The 25,087-nt window shown below is 35.0% G+C and overlaps 1 protein-coding gene across 2 annotated transcripts in view; it reads right to left on the bottom strand.

Annotated features, from left to right (window-relative positions):
• Nucleotides 1–497: 497 nt before the first annotated feature.
• Nucleotides 498–25,087, bottom strand: part of LRRC7 (leucine rich repeat containing 7) — a 389,615-nt gene continuing 365,025 nt past the window's right edge. For both annotated transcript variants that reach the window (XM_054574559.1, XM_054574567.1), the window contains 2 exons: nucleotides 13,981–14,055; nucleotides 498–605 (listed from right to left, as the gene is read on the bottom strand). In XM_054574559.1, the coding sequence (XP_054430534.1) occupies nucleotides 498–605; nucleotides 13,981–14,055 (183 nt within the window). The remainder of the gene's footprint in view (nucleotides 606–13,980; nucleotides 14,056–25,087) is intronic.

Raw genomic sequence — 25,087 nt, 5'->3', positions numbered from 1 at the left:
GTTTATGAAAATATTGTTTTGTTCTGTATTCTTTTTGCGTATATGCCAACGTATATCTTGTGCTAGAAATATTTTATGGGAATTACATTTTTTTCATATTTGTATCTTCTATATAAAGGCATATACAACTTTGAGGCAGTGTTTCTGATGGAGAGCAGAATTTGTAAAGAGCTTGTGTGTGCTTCCGTGCTTCTGAAATTATATGAAATCCACTTGGAGAAGAAACTTATTTGGTTAAAAAACAAAACCAAAACCAAAAATAAAACTGCACCAATGCACAGCCAGAGGCTGACAATTAAAACTGATACATAACCACATGAACATCATATTTATATAGTTAACAATTTTAAGGATGATCAGTGCTAACATATAGTATAATACATTTGGCACTAATATTTGCCATTGGTCCAGCAATTGGCAAAATTTGTTTCTATGTATAAATTTATTTTTGAACATTAGGTCTGGCTAGACGTATCTTCACTATTTATAAAAAATATTTAGACAGTAAGCTCACGTTGAATAACTAGGTCTACTGTGTTCTGGAAACTCTTCAGTAGTAATACAGCTTTTTCATGTTCCATATGTACAAAACTATGTCCATTTGCCTGTAAACATGCAATAAAACAGAGCAATTAATGCAAGACACTTGTTTATCACTTCATCATAGTTTCTAATCATAAGATTCAATGTAGTATTGAGCAAAGTTATCAGTTTAAAAATTCACAATAGAATTGCAGCTATGGAAACAACAAATTAACTTCACCTAGTTTCAACTCAATTTATTAATTCAACAAATACTTACCAAGTCCCTAGTATGTCCTCCCTAGGACTGTCCTAGTGTAGTCTTAGCCGCTGTGTTAATTATAGAAATACACTGGTGAAAAACAGATGTACTAGAAATACGGTAGTTCTGTTTTGTTGTTGTTCTGATTTGTTTTTGCTTTCCCAGGAACTTAGTTGAGACGGTTCTGGAATGTCCACAAGACCACTGTCTTCTTGTTATAAGTCACTGATACAAACCCATCAGCATGGTCAAATATTTCAGTCATGCAAAACATGACTGAGCATTTATAGTATAGTCAAATCTTATTCTGGCTCACTTAGAAGTTCTTAGTTTGTACATTTTTATGTTAAAGAGATTGTTTTTATTTCCCATACTGCTAAATGCAAGTATATTTATTATCTATACCAGTGGTTCTCAATCCCATCCAGTATAGCAAAAAGGCCCATCCCTCAGGGATAAAGCACACTGACATTAGTAACGGTGGACATGTCTGCCATCTTCTAGGTAAGCATCTTCAGTTTATGCAATCAAAAGTCATATTCCACATAATTAGCTTACGGTTGCAATTTCAGGATTCAAGCTGGCTATTATTTGATATTTCTGTCACAAAATGTATGTGCTTCTCCATAGTGAGTGCTCATGGGTCTTTGGTATTCTCTCCATTAAACTGCAGATTTTCTTGATTGGAATGATTTTTATTATTAATAAACAGAAGTGGATTCCATAAAGCTTCACCATCATGAAGGCCAAAATAAAACACAACTTGCCTTGCAGCCTGAGACTCAGTTGATCTGGAAGAGTCAGCCCATTTGACTGCTTAGCAAAGCACGGGTAACAGAGCCAGTTAATTGGTTGACTTTTTCAATTTTCAGTTGATAGATAGTAATTTGGGGCATCTATTGCCTTTGTGATTTTACCTTTTTTATGCTTCTGAAAATATGATTAGCATTTCAAATAACCACTCACTTAAGCTATTTCATTACATAGGCTTTTTTGAATTTAAAACAACAGCACACCTCTAAGCAATACTGTATAATCTTTGTAACTTAGGTGAAAGTTGTCTGCTTAATTATATTTTATCACTAGTTCATTAAACTTGGTTGTCTAATGATGTGATAAAGATGGACCTAAAATATTGATTCTTTAAAACTGTACTACATCTACCAATAAGGAAAATACTAGGAAACAAAAATGTAAATGCATGGAAATCTGTGTACAAATTTATTTTAAATGAAAGAATCTGTTTCTCTCTACATATGTTCTTTAATAAGATTTGCTTAATGAAAATGCCTATTAGAGTTGGCATGGCTGTTTCAGTGGCAGGAAATAGTAGCTGAGTAAAACTCTGAGAGTGTTAACTGCACGACTGTGTTTCATTTGATGTTATTTTGACCAGATGGTGATGTGAAAAAGAGGGTGTCATATGGTACACGCTGCGTTTTTACTCTCATCCTGTTTCTGACATCAGGAAAGTAGCAAACTTGGGTGAAATATACAGTAGGGCAAAGGTAGGTTTACAGTTGTTGGTATGGAAAATAATACAATAAGTAATAAATAATAATACAGTTGCATACTCACAACTGTAAACACACTTTTGCCCCACCCTGTATATTTATCCCACTATACTTTTGAAGGCTATGCTAACTACCTGAATGCCTTCAATTTGACCAAAATGTATGCCTTAATTTTGAAATTAAAATTTAACTTCAATAACGGAATTCTTGAATGTCAGATCTTAAAAAAACTTTGTGAGTGCTCTGACTTATCCATCTATAAACTCAAAACCTAGAACTGCAATGAACTCAAAACCCCTGAGAACTTTCTGGGACTTGTTCAAAACTTGAGTATTTCAGTGTTGTGGGGGTAAGGAATGCTCTGGTATTTGGAAGCATGAATGGCTTATTGTCCATCATCAGACCTGACTATGGTTTTAGGAACTACTGGTCTCCAAATAATACCAGGGTTAGGGCATACATGGTACAAAACCCAGATGGCAGATTAATCAGAGCTGTTAATTTTGAATGATATTTTTGTCAAACAATCTTCAAAGAAGGATGGTCCACTTCCACTATGTTGATTTTTTCACTTTTGTCCATCCAACATGTCTGTTGTATATTGACTGTGACCCAGGCGTTGTGCTAGGCACTGGGGATAGAAAGCAAGAAAGATGAAACAGGGGGGTTCCTAGCAGAGGTGAAGGGGAAACAGGCCATGGACATAACTAAAAAAAATGCAGAAAATGCATTACATGTAGTAAACACTCAGCAAATGTGTACCAAATTAAATGAACATCAGAAGAGATAAATGAAGTAATAGGGCAGTGCAGGAGAAGGAAAAGAAGAGGAAAAATTTCCAAGGAACCTTCTTCCCCGAGGTACATAACGAGAGTTTCTTGGCACTCAACATCTGGCAAGTGTGATTAGCAAAACATCTCAAGTCCTTGCCTTGTTTCAAGCCTGGAGCCTCCTCCAGCCCTGGACGTGGGAACAGGTGGATATTTCAAGTAAATTCTGCAACAGTCCATGGAGCGAAAAGAGTGTTATGGTGATGCATATAATCATTTTTGTGAGAAATAAAAAATAGAAATGGTTTTTTTCATGAGCCTATGAATTTAGACCCTAGACTATTTTTAGCAGAAGAAGCAACCATAAAAATAAGCAAATGTGGAGGTCAGGTTACCTCATAGATGCTTTTCTTCAAAAGGAAGAGAGAAAGCCCATATGTAGAACATTTAAGCAGAACTTTTCTGAAGAAGTAGAGAGCGCGAGAAGAGGAGAGAGCCAGGGTCAGAGGTGAGAGGTGGAGTGGGAATTGTACTCAGTGACCAGTTTGCTTGCCAACACCCTCCAACACCGTGGTTTTTATTATTATTTCTCTCAATACATCACTGAAAATAATAAGACTACAATTGCTTCCAGTGATTTGAATGGACATTTCATTGATCATGATAAAATAATGAATATTTTCTCCTTCAAATTGTTACTATATCACCTCCTAACATAATTCTGCTCTTTAAGTGGTTGCAAAGCTGTATTTTCGATGCCTACCAGAGTTAATTTATTTCAAAAGTACTAGTAGAAATAATATTTAGTGCTAAGTTAGAATCAACAGAAATGCTGAATCTCTCATTCTTGCAGTTTTAACTCTAGCTTGACTTGTTCTAGCCATTTGTGAGCTTTCTTCCTCAGAAGTCGAACATCTGCTTGGGCAGTGCCAGGAAACTTGAGAGGAAATAGATTAAAAAGGAGAAAGCTTTTACGATACAATCTGTAAATTTGGCACTTGACTGAATAAAAGAATAAGAAACAAACAAGAATCGAATTGTGATGCCCTTAACAGAAAACGGAAGCCCTGGCGGAACAGTGAAACTTAGTTGGGAAGATGATACAGTTTGTGGTACGGGTGATGCATGCAAAGGAAATGTTCATCATACACTTAGAAGAGATGGCCTTTCAGGAAGGAGGTCAAAGTGGCAGCATTGGCAACAGAGGTAAGGTTGTATTGCAGCTTGGTATTAACCACATGAAATGCTGAGAGATTGCTCAGAAAATAAGTTTAAAGGGAGCCCGTGAACACAGGGAAATCTGAGCAGGGGAGCAGGCATGGGTCCGGGCAGCTTTGGACATACAGAGCCGAACTAAAAGATAGTGTTTGCTGTTGACCTGGGCACCTAGGAAAATCCATTTGAAGTGAAGGAAAGAAAGGTGAAACAGGTCCCAATCTTTCCTACAGACGGCAGAAAGCTGGCTCTAGCCTGATGGCCAAACTAAAAGACAGGGAGGCTTATGGGGACCAATGCATTGAGGGGAAGACATGGGAAACCTGGGTTCCTAAAAAACCCAGGCGGGTGGAGAGCGGCCAGGGGTCATCCTGAAAGGTTTCAAAGACACTGCTCATAAAGACAGCAGGAGATCCTAGAGAATCAAGCACTCTCCAGCGGCCCCAGTGAACCCTAACTTTCTGCACCACCAAGGAAAGAGCAGGGAAAAGGCATAGCCAGGTTAGTCCTGGCCTTGAAACTGGGCTTGGTTCCAACGGGCGGGGAGTCAAGATGTTCAGGACCGCAGTTCAGGCTCTGATTCAAGGCTAGGGAGACCCTTGGTGTAACTTAGTTTTTAATATCATTTTAAAGCCTCAGATTTAGTTTTCATGCTTTGTAAGTACAAATGAGAGTTGGAAACACAAACGTAGAGCTGATTTCCCAGAAGGAAATATGCAGATTGGTAAATTAGATCACGGAGTCAAATAAACATTAGGACTCTATTTGTAATTCTAGTCCATCTGAAATGTCCTGGCTCTAAATCAGAGCTTTGGTAAACCTCAAGAGGCCTATTTAAAAGACCACAACTAGAGGTTGCCTGGGAGTGGCTTCAAAATAATAGAGGGACTCTGCAAAATCAGGAAGCCTGTCATTTTAGAAAGGCATGTAATATTGAATAAATTAATATATGTCACATGCATAGGACAGGGCCTGGCACACTATACCCAATCAATCAAACATTAGCGCTTACCATTACTATTACTTCATTATAACTTTCTTGAAATTAAGAAATATAATTTTCATTAAGCCCTGAGAATAGAAGGACAAAATATCAGAAGAAGGAACTTTTGTTCCTTGTTTAGTTAAGCCTAAGTTTTTAAAAAGATGATAACGTAAAGATCAGAGAGGTTCCATGAAATATCCCAAGCTCACACAGCTAGTGGCTAGGTAGGAATTTATGTCAGAATAGTCAACTCTCTGTATCTTGACTCAACTTCTTTCAATGGAGGTTGTGAGGTTGTAATATATGCTTTAAGCTCATTAAATGACTTCACTGTTTATGATTAATTCAGCTATTTCTTGATATGGAACATTATGTTAGATTTGATGCCAGGTAAGCAATGACAGGGGGAATCCAAAGAAGGGTTTGAATAGAAGAAGATAGAACCTCAATTCTAGGGAACTTGCTTCTTCCATTCTTAGGACAGAAGAGCAAAGTTAATTTATGTTTGTTGAACTGAATGAGGGTATCTGGCTTATATCTCGAGCACTTCAGACAGGGAATCAGAATTATGTTACTGCATTTGTGTAGAGCTTTTCCAATTAAAACGATGGCCAGAAGAATCACAGTATTTCAACCAGTAAAGTTTTATGGTTGTTTCGTGTGTGTGGATAGAAGAGCTGAGGAAATAAAGGCTGATATTAGGCAGTATTAACTGCAGAGTATAAATCCAATGATGCTTTGAAAAAAACAAATGCATATACTTTACATTTATGCATTTGAAATTTTGAATATATGTATAATAATGCAAAAGATGAGCTGAAGAATACATGCTAAATTAATAAAAATTAAAATATATCACCACATCTGACTACATATATGTTTTGTATAAACACAGTCTACCATGGATTATAATTATAATGTGTGCAATTTTGAGGAAATTGTGAGTAATAAAAAATGAGAAATAAATCAATGGCTTACCAAGTTGAAGTAAAGTTAATAAGAAAACAAGCCAGGAAAGAAACGATACTCTGAAAATTTTATTCTTCAACAACATGTAATTAATGGTTTTCTGGCTTTAGCTGATTTGAAAATGGAAAGGAACATTTTACTATAATTTTTGTTATTTCTAGAAGATATCCTTCCTTATTTTAATTCCACTTAACATCTGTGCCAAAAATGTTTTTTAATTGACCTTTTCCATGATTTAGATGTGAGAAGATGGAGAGTTAATGAAAATAATATTTTTACTCCCAACAAAAAGTTGAGCTTTGCAATTACAGATCATCAGCTTCCTGTAAAACACTCTGAGTTTCTGGATTTCATCCTCTTGGTCCTTCCTGGATTTATCTTTGATTTCCTTCTGGTCAATGTTTTGTTAAGTGAATAAATTATGGATGTTTATATTGTACATATTCTCTAGATGATGCTGTAACTCTCCTAGGAATTCTGTTCTATTCTTATTATTCAAAGCTGTAAACTTAAAAAAGGTCTCCGAGAAACCTTGGCCACAGGGCTGGTGAGATTATCCAATAAGGACAGAATGGCTCTTTTTAGAATCTAAGAAAAAAAAAAGTTGGAGACATCCACATGTGATTTTTGTTTGATTTAAACTCACAATCAAGGGACAAACCTTTAAAGGGCCAGCGCACATGTATTTTGCACATTAGATATACATTAACTCATCAATAACTTCTACTTCAAATGCCTGTAGCTCTTGAGATGAGGAATAACTAAAAATACAGCAACCAAATTAGAGCTACAAGGGCAGACTTTCATGTTGTCTAATCCTGACAGCCAAGCATCATCAGAAACAGTGGGAATCTTAGATAATTATAATTATGTTTGACATTAACTAGCTGGAATTAATTCCCATTTCAAGATTTTAATCTGGTAGAATATTCTCATTAAATATTGGGATATATTTAGGATTGAGTATATTGCATTATCAATACTACATTGATTCTATGGCAAGTCATTTAAAAAATTTTCCTTTCTATCAAAAGCCTGAACTATAGGCCTTAAAGTCTTAGAGAGTTCACATGAAAAATTTATATTGCACTTTTTAAATGTTAGGAAGTTTGAAGTCTTAGTGCATTTATTATATCATTAAAAAATCTTCATAGAATTAAATGCAGATAAGAATTTCTCTTCCATCTCAAGGGCAGGTGTACAGCTTGAATGTTTTATGAATTCAACCTCGAAAAAGACACAGCAAGATAGAATAGACTCAACTGAAGAGTCTATTTGAAAATTATTTGTATAGAAATTCAGCTGTAGTACTGAAAATAAAGATATTTACTTGTTTATCTGTTCTGATTTTAGAATGCCTGTTTTCTTCTTATCAAACATGTTGAATGAACATCTCTAACAAATGAATTCTCTACCTTTGCAAAGCAGGCCCCAAGGAGCTACATTTTATTCCTTTTACTTTTGACAGGAAAAGAATAACTGCAAAATCACCCTCTCATTTTCGGAGGGCTCTTTGTTTTGGTGTCTGTTTTGGTGAAGAGCTTGGTCTTAAAAGAAGACAGACTAGGAGTTCATTTTTATTAAATGTTTGATAGCTCTTTCCTCTCATTCTTCCTCCTTCATTTTCTTCTCTTTGTAGTTTTGGACTAGGCTGTATAAAGGCAGGAACTTTGTTACATTCCCCATTACATTGTTCACAATGCTTGACACAATACTTTGTACATAGTGGGCATTTAATGTGTATTTTCCAAATAACTAACCAACTAAATAAATAAATAGAAAATATGACTATGATACTTTCAGTAAAATTTGCTACAGTAGCATCAGCATTGTAAAATGGAATAAACTCAAATAAATTATTTAATCTCTGCCAACAATAGATATCTTGCAGGTTTGTTGCATCATATAAATGAGACAGTATAGATGATTATTATTATTTTTATTTTTTTATCCTTACCTGAGGACACTTTTTCATTGCTTTTAGAAAAAGGAAGAGAGAGAGAAAAATATTGATGTGAGAAAGAAGCATCAATTGGTTGCCTTCTGTATGTGCCCATATCTGGGATTGAACCTGCAACCTTTTGGTTATGGGATGATGTTCCAAACAACTGAGCCACACCAGCCAGGGCATTAATATTTTAATTTGAGCCATATTATGGAAGTTAGAGCTAGCTCAATGAACTTAACTTGTCTTTACTGGTTTCCATGTTTTACTCAATACTTATCATAATATTTTTTGATTTGCCAAAAAGGACAATATTTGTCAGGTTTTTTAAAAATAATCTGTGCTGAACTTTGTAGGTTATGAACAAAATGAAATGGATAAAGATATGCAGTAAAACCTAGGCATATAAAGCTATATACATTATTTAAACTTATTTTTGGTTGTCTTCTAATCACACTGTCATAAAAAATCCTATTCCTCAAATGTATTATATTATTATAGGCAATAATTTATTTGACTGTTAAGAGTTATATGTTCATGGCACACTGCCACCCGTCTTTCTGAGCCTCCTTGCCCATTTTCCTTCCAATTTTTCTGTCATGTTTGATTTTCAACCACCAAATAAGATCAAATATGGAAAAGCATTAACTTATTTGGCCTGGTTGAGAATTGAGATAGTCTTTAATGACATTTCCAAATACCTTAAGTATATTCTTCAAGAGGCCCACACTTCATTTTAACCATATCACAAATTTCTTACTCTTCTCATAGATTTTGTGGGCAGATTTTTTTTTAAATTAAGAGAAATGAATGTACTCTAACCCAATCTTAATAACTCATGATGGTCATTATGTAGTTGTTTCTCTAAGAAACATTTCCCAAAGTTTGTTCTGTGGAAGTGGTTATTTGATGTTGTTAGTAAAGAGGGTTGCATGGTTAGAAAATGTTAAATAAGTTTTTAAGATTTCTCAGGTTCTTAATAAATTTAGTACATTGTGAAATCCTGAAGTAAGGTATAGAAACTTATTTGACTAAGAAACTCTTCTTTTTTAGAAGCTATCTTAAGAGACACCGCTGTGAAACACTAGTCTATACTGAATGACTCCAGTCTGCTGTGCTGTTTGACTTTTGTTTTTGTCTGCAATAAGAAGGTTCTCCCTCTTCCTGGTCAATGAAGTTGTCAGCTATGACGTCTTCCTTCTGGTAATGTACCTGAACCCAGAGGCTTTCTCCTTAGTTGTCTGGAAAACCAAGTATGAAATAAAGTCTATGAGCAAAAGGCCTGAGATGTAGTGCATGGGCTATGTGACCTCAATTATGGCTTATCAGGAATATTTTGTTTGCTTTCTGGTTTGTGTTTTTTTTTTTTTTTGTTCCTGATAGCCGAGGTGGCTGAATCAATAAGATTTAATTAAATAAGATAATATAATTAGCAGCCAACCACACCTATTGGACATTAAAAGAGGCATAAAGCTTCCATTCAGAGAAGGAAGGTGTGATTCGGTGGTTGTACACAGATATGGCACTGAATATCCATATAAACCAGATCTCACCATCCACAGACTTTTCCTTTAGACTTCTGGGAATCTAAACTTACCTCTTCCATTCTTAGTCTGGAAAACTATGTCTCACTATCTCCCCCCACCCCCATCCCCACTCTTGCCGATCTCCATGTCTGAATTTTCCAATGCCATGAGAAACTTGAAAATCCCAGGCATTTCTTTCTTCATGCCTGGCATCTCCTTCCCCAGTATTCTCTCCTTTGAATTTCATACTCATCAGCTCTGGCATAAGCTTCTTACTTCTGCTCCTCAAGCCTGATGCCATCTAGCCCACAGGTGTCTCCTTTTACTCATCCTACTTCTCTTCTCTTTGTTAAGCCTGGAGCAAACCCTGCTCTATCAAGAGGAACTTTTCTGTTCTCTATTCCCACCACACTCAGAGGTCCCATAATTCACAGTGTTCCTTGGCACACAGGTCCTCCTCTCCTACTCATGCTCTAGTCGCTGAAGGAGATGAGAGCAGGAGGGGGCAGCACCTTGGATTTTCACTTATGAGTGACCCCCTCTCGGTGGCATCGCAAGAAGCACCCTCTTAGGTTAATCAGTTCATTCTCTTAATACTGCTGCAACACCTATTAGTTACATCATACAATAAAGCACTTTATTCATTTTCTGATAGGACTGCATGCATTAATCTTGCCTTCCTAGTGGGAGCTTCCTGAGGCACACAACTTCTCTTTATAAGATGCTAATTAGGGTGTGGAGTGGACTTGGTGGTTGTGGAACAGAACTGTATGAATAGGCCTAGCGCCCATCAAACTCCATGATTTTGGCTTTGATATGATGTTCTGAGGCCAACAACCTACAAACAACCTACTAAAAACTTCACAGACTTGTTTGTTGAGAGTAGTATCTTGAATTGTCTATGTAAGTTGTAGGGCCAAGGTTTTTTAAAACTAGGAAAAAGGGGAAATATTTGGTTTGTTTGCGTTATCTCTTCGATTATCTTATTTTGATATCTTACAAGTATAGCAATAAACCAGGTGCATATTTTGGATTACAAATTTCAAAAGTCTTAAAATTATGGCGGGGTAGAAGAGACTACAAAATTATCTTCATTTCTGTATCATATTTATATATCTTCTATTTGAAAGATCTGTTTTGATGACTGGTAATATCTAGATGATATTAACTATCAAGAAATTATTTGATTTCTCTTCTGCCATAGTCAACTCTCGTTTGGAGAAAGGGGAGCAGGGACAGGAAGAGGATTGGGGTTGGCTGCTATGACAGAATAGAATATGGTATACTTGCAAGTGAACCTTAGGCCGTAACTGTGAATTATGTTAACTATCAAGTCCAATATATTCTTTTTTACAGTCTATTCATCTTTTCAGCAGAGTAACTATAATTAATAGATTTTCTATATTTAAATGTACTTGGAATTTTAAAGTGTATAATGAATTAGACTGAACTTTTTAGCATGAGAAAGAGCATTAGAAAAAAGAAACTATGATGTTAAGCCAAGATAATTGCCACTTTAAAAGTGGTCAAATATTAGCAAATTCACATGGTTCAATCTAATAACATTTTTTTGTGATCCTTGTGCTTTCACTTGTTCTCTCTCACTCATATATTATAATTCAACTTTACAGAAAGTGAGGCTATGAGTGGTCTGTGCTCCAAGTGCACTGCTCTTACTTTTACCAGGCTGTGTTACAGCCAAATGACTTACTAAACACTGGAAGTCATTTGAATATGCTCATTAATCATAGAGTGTTTATTCTGGGAAGATATAAAATGACAGAAAAATCATGTGAATATATTTTATTAGTCCAAAATGTTTTAATCAGTATTATCCCTTAATGTACACATTTTCATGTAATTTAAATAATATGCTCATAATTCTACAGCAGAATAAGAAGAAAGCAGTGGTTAAAAAGTGACAGAAAAAGAAAGAGATAACTCTTTAATAAATTCTGAGTTTAGGGGAGAATTGGGAAAGGTATGTTGCTTTTGCTCTTTCGTATCTTTCTTGTTATTTACAGACAAAACCCAATAACTGCCATCACTTAGGGGCCTCATTCATTGATTTTTTTTCCTTTTACCTTGATTATCCAGGTTGTACATTGTCACTAAGTCGTGTACATAAATTTGCTTCAGTGAGCACATGTTTAGTGCTCAGTGATATAAAGCCATTCTTTTCCATGGTTCTTTAAACTAAGAACCAATAGTACTATAAATAGACAAAAATATAATTTTCCCTCTAAGCAGCTGATTTTGACAATTATTTCAGTTTGGAATTAGTCATTCTTATTTCTTTCAGAAAGTATAATTGGCCACTTGTGCTTTTTAATTAGAATGAATGAATGTGTAAATACAGTAATTTATCTGATTAAGGTCTATGTCCATTTTCCTTTTACTGAAAATGGACTTTGATTGTTATTGTACTAGATCCAAATGAGTTCTGTAGCAAAAATAAAAATCGTCCATCCTCAATAGTCAGTTGTGAAGAGACGTTCCTGATGCACTTCTTCTGCAATATTTTTGGCTTTCAATGGATCAGGCTTTTAATTTTTTTCCCACTTCCTGCAGTAGGACTGCATTCCTCTGAGCACTTTGCTGTTGCTGTATACCTATCAGGAACCAGAAGTACTTAACCCCCATGTACCCGCATATAGCTCTTCTAGTTTTCATAGCCATAAAAGAAGATTCTAATCCTACAGCTGGACACTAATTCTCATTTTCCTTACATAGGGTATCTCTATCTTTATCTCTATCCTTATTTCTCTCTCTATTCATATTTATAAATAAATATAACATTTTTATATCCATTTGTATATGTTTCTTTTCTGAATCTAGAGAGCAAATTCTATAGCTGTTTCTGTCATAAACGAAAGCAACTTCTTAAACTTGTCTCAAGTTATTGAAAGCAACTCTACCCAGCCTGGCATTCTAATAGGTCAGAGATCTGAGATTAATCAGCTACAATTTTTTTTTCAGCCTCTGAGATTCAAAGTAATTTCTCTGAAATTCAGTAGAAAAGGAAACTACCCACTTCCTTTGCTAAACAGCAGCATTTACCAAGTGTTATGGAGTTATGTTGTTCACAGGTCTAGTTAGGAGATCCAAAAATATAGAACTTTCATAATAAAGCAGTAAAGGAATTTCTAGAATATTTTATATGCCTTTTTGACTTCAATGTTTTAACTCGAAAGACCAACTGCTGGTTTGCTCTTGTGCCAGCATGGGATGGGCTCAGACCTGCTGGACGGCATGTCCACTGTGAAACTGCTACAGGAAACTGCGCAGCCCTTGGTCTTCTCAGAGAATTATCACTTTGAAACTCGAGCTTTTATGATCTTGATTGTTAAAAATATTTCTGAGGATAAAATCTTCTGGCAAATATACACACATACATTATCAGGTTATATAGGGACTTTTTAGGACTTTCTGAGCTCAGGGTTCAATAAACAGGACATAGAAGATGTCCTCAGAGCAGAGTTGAGTGGGACCTCTGCATTTTTGTAACTGTGTTTGCATAGCCAGTGTGACTAGAAGGTGCCTTTCCCACATGTCCTGTCTTTACAGTTGTCCCTATGTCTTCAATAAATTATGTTGAACCATTTAATAATTGTTCCAAATGGTCGAATATCTGCAGTGTCAGATAGATTCACATAGCTATCCAGCAAGATATTTCTCGGGTCATAAGTCTACTGAATCTTAAGTAGATGGTACTTAAGAGCCCTTCCTTGTGATGTAGGAAATGATTAAGCACTTCGTATGCGGGAAGTGAATTAAAAAAGAAGGGGAAAGAAAACGAAATGGATGAGATTATGCCAAGTATTTACTGTTTACTAGAGTGACCCTTTGCTGATATGCAGAGCTTTAAGTAAGTTTACTGTTGAGAAACTAAATATGGACCTTCTCCCTCATCTAGAGTCACATGCATAGCCTATTTAGGTGCTTTATTTCTTTTACATATACTTGATACCTATGCATAGATTCTTATACGTATTCATTTTTCTTTCATTACCAAATAAAATCATTCATTTAAACAAAAGTGTGCAGAACAGATACTATGTGTTGGGTACGGGGGACATAGGATTCTAACAGACTGAATTACTTCTTGACCTTTCTCTTACCCTCAAAACAATGAAGGCAAATAGGAAATCTAAGAAGGATTTATTTAATTTAATAACTTCAATCACTTAATTCAAGACATTCAACTTAATAACATGGTTACATATTTGTTTCTTGTTGGCATTTGAACATGTTACTTTTTGTCTGTCTTACCTGAAGGATCTTATCGCCGGGCTGCAGCAGGTTGGATGCTGGTCCATCAGGTTGAACCCTAGTAACAAAGATACCCTATAAGTCAGAAGTAACAGAGGTTAGGATTCTATTATCAAGAACTAGCTTTTTATTCACATAGAATACAGTGAAAACAATTAAAAACAGTTTATACATGTAAACTTCAATTTTATTGTAGTATCTTAAGCAATGCCCCACTCTCCAAATCAACTTTAAGAAAAACAACATCTTTACTTGGATAAAAATGCACATCTTGTTTTTAAAGTATATTTATGATTTCTTTATTAATTTCATTGCATAGTCATAATTTCTTTCTTAAATCATTTGAAATAGGGTATTAACCCATATTTGTTGTGGTTAATATGCTATTAACCAAATTTTTTTGAGTTATTCTGGATTGAAAATGTCTCCAATTTGATATATTATAAATTCAATGTGTACTTTAAAAACTTTATTAGAATTACACATAAATACTGGTTTATTTTAATGAGTGTCATTTCATATGTTATTGAGAATTTTATTATATAACGCATATGAACAAATTAAACCTAAAAATACTTCAGCATGAACTTTAACTATAAAGGGAAGGTCCACATAGTTACAAAACCCATAGACTGATTAATTTAGTTTATAAAAGAGTCAAATTAAATTTCTTTGAACATATATATAAAAGAAAAACATTCATCGAATGTCTACCACATGCTAGGCCTTGATTGATTGCTGGTACTATAGAGATATACAAAATACAGTTTCTGGCTTCAGTGAGCTCACAATGTAGAGGAGGAAAAGTCAAGAAACACCAATTACAAAACAGTGTGACAAGTGTTATGACAGACGCACAGGAGATTATAAAAAAATTGCACCTAGCTTATCCTTAGTTTGATGGGGCTTCTGAAAGAAGAAGATATCTGGCAGTTGAATGATAAAGGACAAATAATAGGCACCCACAGAATAAAGAGAAGGGTATCCCAGATAGCAGGGATGCCACATACAATAATGGAGTGCCCGCTACATCCAGGAAACTGCAAATAGTTCTATTGTGACTGGTGTAGTGGTAGAAGGAAGGGTGTGAATGCATGGAGCTTGGAGCAGGGAAAATCAAGTTAAAAAGCACATTGGAGCCCAGTGAAGGTGGGCCTTTAATAGCCCTGCTTATCAGTTTGGGGAGCTACTGAAGTGTTTTAAGTATGATGGTGACAAGATCTGAAGAATGAACTGGTGAATGAATAAACAAAATGTGTACATCTATTCAATGGAACATTATTTGGCAGTAGAAAGGAATGACATTCTGACAATATGGATGAACCTTGGAAACATTATGCTAAGTGAAAGAAGCTGTTCACAAAAGGCCATATATTATATGGTTTCATTTGTATGAAACGTCAACAATAGGCAAATGCATAGAAAAGGAAAGCAGATTTGTGTTTGTCGGAGGCTGGGGAGTGGGAAACTTGGGAGTGACAATGTGTACAGAATTTCAGTTGAGGTAATAAAAGTATTCTGAAACCGGATAGTGGTACTGGTTGCACGATTCTGTGAAAAGCACTTAATTGTACACTTTAAAAGGATGAATTTTATGGTATGTGAATTAGATCTCAGTATAGCTGTTATTTCTTTAATTCTTAAGAACTATTAATCAAACAGGAGACAATATTTTAATATTTTTGCCTATTATTTAGGAAATCATCTCATTTCGCTAATCTGTAAATTTAATAACTCCCACTTAAACCCATCCCTTTGTGAGTGCATGTGTGCATAAACAAAGGCCCTGATTAAAAAAAATACTTCTATGTGTTTTCATTTAGCATTTCAGATCTTTATGAAATTTATTCATTTAAAGCTTTTGAATGATTTCTATCTTTCTGATTTTAATCTCTTTTCTTTAACATTTAAAGATGAAACTACAGATTGGAATCCAAATTTCTAGAAGACTGTGCAACTTTTAATCTATTAATTCAACCTCTAGAACTTGTCTTAAGGAAATAACTGGCCATATGTGCAACATACATTTATAATATGTTCATCATAGTATTTTTTGTAATAATAAAATTATAAACCATACCTACATGTCTAATAACAAGGGATTGATTAAATAAATTATGGTAAAGACATACAATAGAATAATATGTGGTCCTTAAAAATGAAGTCCTAGATGGTGGGTATGGAAGTACCTCAGTGCCTGGTGACAAGAGAAGGCTGGAAGACATTACCTGCGGTGTGGTACTTCAGGGCAGGGCAAAAGGAGCTTCACATCTGTGAGTGCATGAAACACGGCTTATTCTTTTATTATTGATAAATTATTGTGTTATTTCCATATGACCAGCTGTATAATCTACCTTTGCTCTACCCTGTATTTACTGAAATATGTTTATATGTATTTTTGTGTGGGGAAATATCTGCAAACATAGACTCTTAAACATGAATAGTGGTTGTAGTAAGAGACACTATATATAATAAATATACAGTTCTTTTTTGCGTATTTGTGTTTTCTAATTTTTCTACAATGATTATCCACAACTTATGCCATTAAAAAAGTAATTATATATGTATACATATATATGTAAATATATATATTTTTATCTTTAGGCTAACATGACACTGTTAGGAATGATACTCAAACAGTTAACTTTGGTCAGTTGTGCAAATGGTCAGTTCAGAAGGAAAAAGAAAACTGGTTGTTTGAAGAAGATAGTCAAATAAGGGAGGCTGGTTAATCCAACCGACCGGTGAACAGCACTGGTTATGAGAACAAATATAGTCCCTACAGCCCTTCTCACATTAGGCATATGATTCTTATACTCCATCAGTCCAGGAGACTGCATGTGCATAAGTCCCCCTGGCCACCTCTGCTTTTTCTGTTGGGCTCTACAATAGGCAGAATGACACCATTGCCCAAAGTAAGCCACTGCATCTTTGGGTACTAGAGGTTAAGTAGTTTTGACTATTATTTTAGTAGCCAAATTCTGTGCTACCTAGTTGATTTTGATTGCTTTTCTTCAGTTCATTTTACAGGGATAATTTTAATAATGTTTGTATGAATCCAGACCATGGGAGCTGAATTATAGCCATCACATCTGCAATGCTTGGGAGGAACGAGCAACATTCCACAACCTGAGTGCTGGAAGATACAAGTGTAGTGTCTGTGGCAGGTTTAATTTCATCTATCACAAAGCTCTGCAGGATTCCACTGCCGTTCAGAAGACTTGCTTTGAAGCTCACTCTTATGGTGTCCTGAATCTTCCAAAACATTTAGTGCTATTTTCTAAAGATTTAATATTTCTTGTCAATTGATGAACTTTATCGACTAAGAAACTGCTAGTGGCCATTGGTATAGTTTTTTTTCCCTCCTATATATATCCTATCAGACAGCATACTGCCATGTTAGTTGAAACACAGAGCAATGACTGCTCTGTTTGACAGTAATCTGTGGCTTTCATAATTTGCGTAGGTAGAATATTTCCAAAAAGACTGCCTGCAAAGGCTAGTGCCCTGATTCTTCACTGTATTTATGTACATGAACACTGTGCTAGGAAAGAGACTAAATAATTCTGAACCCATTTTGTGATCCTCTGTTAAGATGAATATGGATGAGAAATATGAAAACTTTGACACTGCTTTGAAAAGAGCTCATTGTAGCACTGTGTCACCCTTTTAACAAATTCATTTTATTCTGAGTCTTCAAAGAATACGTTGCACTGATGACAGAATTACGTGAAGAATTATCAGACTATTCATATTCTGAAAATTTGAACAGTAACTTCCTACTGTTTGGGGAAAAAAAACCCATCTCCAAGCTTCCATAAAGCAGTAAGCCATATTGTATGTTTCAAAGACCCAAATCATGGCATCTGATCAATCTTGTAACTCTACAGGAAAGAACTAAAATATGTTTAGTTTCTCATAACATTTGGTAGAGTGCTAAATGTGGGACAAACTACCATGCAGTACATTCAAAACTAGTGAAACAATCTATATCCCTAAGATTATAGTAACTCTCTTTTTCAACGAGGTGGTGTGTATTTGTTTTTTATGGCTGTGGTAACAAATTACCACAAATTTAGTGGCATAAAACATCACGAATTTATTATCCTATGAGTTTTGTAGGTTAGAAATTCAGCACGGGTCTCACTGGACTAAAACAAATGTATTTGCAGGTCTACAAAATTTTCTGGGCTGTTTAGAGAAAAAGCTGTTTCCTTATCTTTTCCGGCTTTGAGGAAGTATCCACATTTCATATGATTAGGTTGAGGCCACCTGGATAACCCTCATCGCAAAGTCTTTAATTTAATCTCCTCTGCAAAGTCCCTTTTGTCATGTAATGGAACATATTCACAAGCTGTAGGAATTTGCATTGGCTATCTTTGGGGAGGGGTGCATTTTTTTCTGCCTACCACATAATGTAAGTAGATAAGAGCATAACCAGCCATTAGACTGTGTTCATTGTTTATAAATAGGTGACCTTAGGTAAGTTAATTAACTTTTGTGCACTCCTCTTCATCAGTAAAATGGGTGAAATAATGGTATATGTCTCACCCATTAGATTGAGTGAATATATACAAAATATTTAGAATGGTGAATGACACTTAAGTACTGTCAATAAATGCTATAATTATTGGAAGTCTGGAGTTTGGCCTATAACTCAAAGTCTTTTTATCCAGCAAAGCCAATATTGAGAGTTTCTGAGTCTCCAATTGTATCAGATTTATTGTCAGGAAATTATTTTTTGCTCTCAAGCTGGAGTATATTGAAAGGCCAACATTTGTTATTGTTTCCTGGAATTTCCAACAGGTAAGAAGATTTGCACCTCTTATTTAGGGAAGGGGATGTGAAGAGGGCTGTAAAGTCTCTCTATCTTATCTGTGCTTTTCCTAGGAGTGGCTCTCAGTGGCAATGACTCCAGCTACTGTTCACTCGCAGTAGTGAACATGGGTCCCAAACTAAAGGGCTTTCTGCTGGCTCCTGGTAATTTTCAGGGGCTACTTTTTGGTAGCTCCAAGTCAGGAGCACCAGCTCTTTATAGTTATGGCTGCTAGAATCTAGTGAATGGTTTAAGGGCATCACTGAGGTGTTTTTCTAATGCCTGATACCTCAGGACCAGCTCTCAGGTTCTTTAGTGGCTTGACAGCATGTGGTTTTCCCTTAACACCACCTCTCACAGGTGTCCTTCTCACATTAACACCTCACAACAGAGCAACAAGGCAACAAGAGCCTTGTTGTCTCACAACAGAGCAACAAGATTAAGTGCTGCGGCTCTTTCTAGGACATGGGTCTTTGTTCTTAGACATCAATATCTGGGCGTGCTTGAGACAGACAAAGCCCCATGGACTAACGTATCACAGACGGCCCTTCATAGATTGGAACCAAAGTTAATCTAGAGAGGGCTGGCTGGATGTTACAAATAGGCATGACCTATTGCCATTTCATAGTTCTTCCCCATTTTTAAACTAGTCTTTATATAAGTCATGCATAGTTTTTCCGAAGGCACTGATAATGAAGTTTTAAAAAGTTTTACTTTTCACAAGTAGTTTTGAAAAAGGTTGAGTATGGGAGGTTTCTCATGGTGCTGGGATCTGACCTTGTCTTGCTGGTTACCTGGCATATATACCGCTGAATATGAACTTTGAAGCACTCAGAAAGTTAGCCTACAAGGCCAACATTTAACATTCTAACTTTAGAGAAAGAAACTTTGTATGGCTTTTTAATGAGGAAGGTGAGTGACTGTGACAGTCCCAGTTATTGTAAATGTAGACACCAAAATAGAACTTGTCTTGAGGGAACTGCAACTTCAATTTATAAGATATGCTTTTCTTTAAAATTCTGAAAAATCTTGGCTTTAGCTGATGTTAAGGAATTGGTTTCTAGGAAGGCCATATCTCAAATAAAAATTACAAATTATCACAATTACAATTCAAAACACATTGATTAAATATGAAATCCAGTATTTCATGCTTTCATATAATTATGAAAGTTCAAAGAGTATTTCTGGAGGAAAAACTGACTCACAGAAGTAACAAACAGCCACAGATTAAATAGTTTCTGAGGGGAAACATTTTCTTTTGTCAAAAATGTGGCAAATAATATTTTTTTTATGAGTTGAGCAAGCTTAATGTGAAACTATGTTGTGGCTTATACAAGTGATACTACATATATACAACAGACTGCATTTACTTAGTGTTTGTGATTATTGGAACACTTGACACATCAAGGATAAAGGTATTATCAGTAGTTTTCTTTCTATGAATCAAAAGGGTGATGACAAAATAATTTAAGGTTAACTGCTGAGTGTCAAATCTTGGCCTTTGTACAATTTGCCACCATAAAATCTGAGGCATTTATATGCAGCAAGGGAAGGGATTTATCCTAGGACCATTGGAAACTAAAAGTGACGGGGAGGGAGGAAGAAAGAGGGAAGAGGGGGAGAAAGAAAAAGGGGCATTGGCAGCTGGGTATGATGCTTTGATAACGGACGAATACAAAGGAGAATTGGTTTAGAATCCTACCAAACGTGAGCCTCAAAAGAAAGAGATATGAATAAAATTCTCAGTCTGACCAAGGTCTTTTAAACATTTCACAAAACTGTTATGCACAGGTGTGTAAGGGAATTCCAAACTCTCATAGATTTTTAAATAAAGTAAATAACAAAATAGAAATTACTTGGTTGTATTTGTAATATATTTATTACAACAAGGAGACTAATAAAAACCATACATATTGCTATGTGCTCACAAATATGTTAGTGGCAATATAACGCAGGTAGATGGTCCTAACAGAAGAAATTTACGTTGTTTGATCCTTAGACTTGCATCATACTTTTAGGTCATTGTAAAGGTTTATTTAGTAGGGAAAAAGAAACATCTTTTTAAAGATACTCCTCTTTTGATTTGCTAAAAGCATTTAAAAAGTAAGCAGTTTATTCCCTTTTATTTGAGATTCCTGTTAAAATGACAAGTTGACTAATAGAATATTTTTTATAGTTTAAGGTTAATCATCATGGGTTGTTATCTTTAGGGGAATTTGATGCAAAAGTTAAAATTGTGTTTGGCTTTGGCTACATTATAATTTTTCTTCTATTAGAAGCTCCAGTATTCCAATTATGATGTAAAAATAACCATCTCTGCAATGTCTGTTTATTGTGGCTGAAAGTAACATCGCTTCCTGTGTATTTTCTGGTGAAATTCTTGAATTCAAAAAAGAGTTTCCTTCAGTTTTTATATTTCCTTTTAAAAGTAAATGTAAAAGTAAATCCTACTCTTTCATCTGTATTTCCAGATTTCTTATTTCTTCGGAAAAAATTAAAGAAATATCCTTTAAAAGTTGTTTTTAATATGAGACCTCAACTGGTGGTGAGTGCTTAAACTGCTCTTTTACAGAGTTTGCTGGTGCTGTCAGACCCCCTAAATAGCTTTCTCTCTCTGCTTCCTATCCAGCCTAAAACAGTAGAGACTATTAAAAACAGGAGCTGGTAGCTGTAGTGGTTGTGGATTCTTCTTCCCAGCTGTTCTTAAAATAATATCAGTAATCAGCTTTTTGAGTATCATTCTTCAGGTTTCTTCAAAGCCCTTTCTTTCAATTGGGAAATTTTTTGACATCTGCACCATTTTTAAATAATGAAAAAAAAAAATGTAGTCAAATCTTTTTCATCACTTGTGCTAAAATAAGGTTTTGACATGAGAAATTGTTTTGTTGTAAGCTATATTCAGTCAAATGATGAATATTTACAATTTAATATGGTTTTATTTAATGGTTAACACATTGTACCTTATACAGTAATCCTAAACTGTTAAAATTCACTTACTGCTTAATCTAACTCTGGATTTAGCTTTTATATATAATCTGATAATATAATATATAATCTGATAATATATATAATCTGTAATATAATATATATTATCTTTGTATATATACCTAGGCTACATACCACTAGACATAATCCTTATCTTTATATACATTGTATGTGTATGCTTTAAAAAAAATAATAACTGACTCTAAATTCTAATCAACTAGTGTAATTTTCAACATAGGTCTAGGACCTTCAGATAAACTTGGTGTTCAAGTCTTTCCTGGAAATCTATTCTCATCTGTTTGTGCCTCTTGCTTAACTTATCCAAATGATAATAGGGAGGGTTTAAGTTTGAATTTACAGAACTTAAGAGTTTCTCATGATTTCTTTACACACGCAAAAGAGAAAAATGACCCAAGTGTTTTGCAGTTACTAGGGTTTTCTTTTTATTTGTCTTATATTCTTTATATTTTTTTTTACATGACTTTTTCTTCTTCTAAGTCTATTCACACCAAACTCCCCTGCTCCTTTTGACTGAAGTCTAGTTTTTTAAGCTACTTTTAGCTACAAAAGAACAAGGATTTGGTTCAGTTAGTGACTACTATCTCAGAGAGACTAGGACTCTGTAGAACAAAACTGCCTTTTTTTAAAAAAAGAAAAATATTAATCAGAAAAATTACAAGGACTTAAAAGCAGATTTAAATGGGTCTCATTGCAAAAAAAAAAAAATCTGATTTAGTCTATACTGAAGTCTCAGTTGCTTTGGCAACCCCTCTCAGTTTGATGCTGTAGTTGAAAGCACTCAGGCTCAAGGGCAGTAGTTCTCATAGACGGAAGCAAGTCAGAATCTCTGGTACTAAAGTACTTTTAGTATGAAAGATGAAAAAAATCTATTGTTTTTATGATATTGTTGTAGACACATTTGGTGACCTGCCCAGATTCCCTCTATCAGACTGCTGCTCTCATCCTGCGGGTGCTGCCCACAGTTCACATCTGACACTTCCCTCGAAAATTACCCTCGGCCTGGAGTTTCTTTGTTAGGAAATGCTTGGAAGGTTATACCCTCCTGCCTAGCAGTGGCTTACGGCCAATGACTGACTGATTCCAGGGTACAAAGGCTGTTTCCCTCCTCAAGGTGAAACAGTTCTGTAGCACCATCATGCCCCAGAGCGCCTTGTGCCGTTAGTCCTCCACTAGACCCACATCTTTGCTTCGTTTCTTCCTCTGACCTGTCTTACTTCCCTCAGTCCCTTATAGATTTCACCTGACAGCCATTGTAATTGCCCACTTGCTCAAAAGTCCCCATCACAGGCTCTGCACCTAAGAAACCTGACTTCAGACAAACACAAACTGCAAAAACAGGAGCTCTGCTTTATCTTCTTGCCTGGTAGGAATATGTAGATTCTATATTTTGCTTGCGGGTAATTCTTTGGAAGTCAGAGTCAGGGGATAAAATGCACTTGCCTCTCTTCTAACATAGAACAACTTTGGGGGCAGATGGGAAAGAAGTGGATGATATTGTTATCACATATATATTATTGAGATACATCCTAAATGTTATATGGGTAAATAAAAAATAGTTGAACATTATTGCCACAGGCAGAAACCTAGCAGCCATTCTTTTTTATTTACATATTTTTTGTTTTTATTCTATTAGCCTGAGTTTTCCGAAGAATTCTAGTTGGTTATAACCTTTTCAAGCAAGAACTAGAAATACTATGAGGTTCCTGGCATACCACTTAAAATATGTGGTAGCAACTTTGTAAATGGAATATGAAAGATTTCACATACTTCCCAAAGATCTATTTGACTCTCAGCAATTAATTTTCTCTTATTGGTGGACCTGGCAATTCTTGCTGTTTATTACATAAGGTATTATATATAAACTAACTTTAAGTGTTTCACATTTTGACTGAGAAATATATGACATTTTCCCAATGAATAGCAACACCCTTCAAAAGTCCATCAATCTTTTCCCACACCATTTTCTATCTGCTTGTTTTGCTTATTTTGTTCTGTGATAAATGGCTAAGATGATGCAGCAAACATAAGGTAAATAATATAGAACTCTAGCAATTTCTGCAGCTGGCTGTGCACTTGGGCTTTAGTTTTATTGAAAAATATTTTAATAATCGTTACAAATTACCTCAAAGTGATATCAATCTCAACTTGAGTGATTTTCTAAATATACTGCTGAATTAAAATGTCCCAATGTTATTTAAAATGATACTTTTTAATTGCCTTATTTTTTCATATGAATTACCCAGTGACAGTATTCTAAAGATCCAAGCCTATGTTGTCATATTTTATATTCTTTCATAAGCTGAAATCCATGTCTTCTTTGTATTATAACATTTGGGCACCAACATTATCCAATTGGCTGAAGCACATTGCCATGATGTTTTAAAAAGCTTTGCATAAGTCCTCATACCTATAGGAATCTTATTAATAGGAGATTGGGAAGACTACATTTCAATCAATGTTTCTGAATAGATTTGAGGTGTTTTTTCCTCAACATATAAGACAAAGACAGGATAGGCCAAAAAAATTTGTTATTTTTTAAAAATCTCACTTTTACTGTCCTTAGAAAACCAGGTGGCATTCTGAACCTCAAACTGCGATGTGATTAAGATGCAGCTGGAATAATCAATTGTGTTGTAGAGTAATCAATTGTGTTGTAAAAAATTTATGCTTGATATTTATTTAAAAAAATCAGTTTTCTATATTAAAAAATCTGTTTCAATGCCTTCCTAAATTTAGTCCAAAATGCAATACATAAGTAGTATTTCATTTATCCCTAAATTCTGAGTGTTATTTTTCACATAATTCATAGACTCTCCAAATTACTTTGCATTACATAATCACCTGAAGTAGAATTAAGGCTAGGACAGATATATAAATTATATTACAAAATGAATTTAGAAATATATAAAATAAATCATCTTTGTCTAGTAGCAGTCAAAATGAAGGATATGTGTTTTATGTCATTTAATATTTATGTAGTAAATATAAATCATAGGCTGTGTAGAGTTCTAGATAAATATTTGCTATTTTTGATTTTTATATCCATGGAGAATACTTGAGGGGAAATAGATATATAGTATGTCTCTTTTTCATAAGTCAAGAGCATATCTTTTGCAACCAACCTTTTCTTTATGATTCACCCAGTGTCATGAGGCTGAGCAAACCCTGAACACTGTTCTTGTGCATTTTTTAATTTGCCACACCAAGCATGTCTCTGGGCATTGTTATCCATAGGTAAAATTATCAAGTAAAGGCTTTGATTCTGCACATCCAACTCTTTTTATC

This window comes from Pteronotus mesoamericanus, unplaced genomic scaffold (genome assembly GCF_021234165.1).
Source record: "Pteronotus mesoamericanus isolate MK-2021 breed Mesoamerican mustached bat unplaced genomic scaffold, CSHL_Meso_final contig_105, whole genome shotgun sequence".
Taxonomy (NCBI): Eukaryota; Metazoa; Chordata; class Mammalia; order Chiroptera; family Mormoopidae; genus Pteronotus; species Pteronotus mesoamericanus.
The sequence above is the reverse complement of the archived record's forward strand: the minus strand, read 5'-3'. Positions and strand labels throughout refer to the sequence as shown.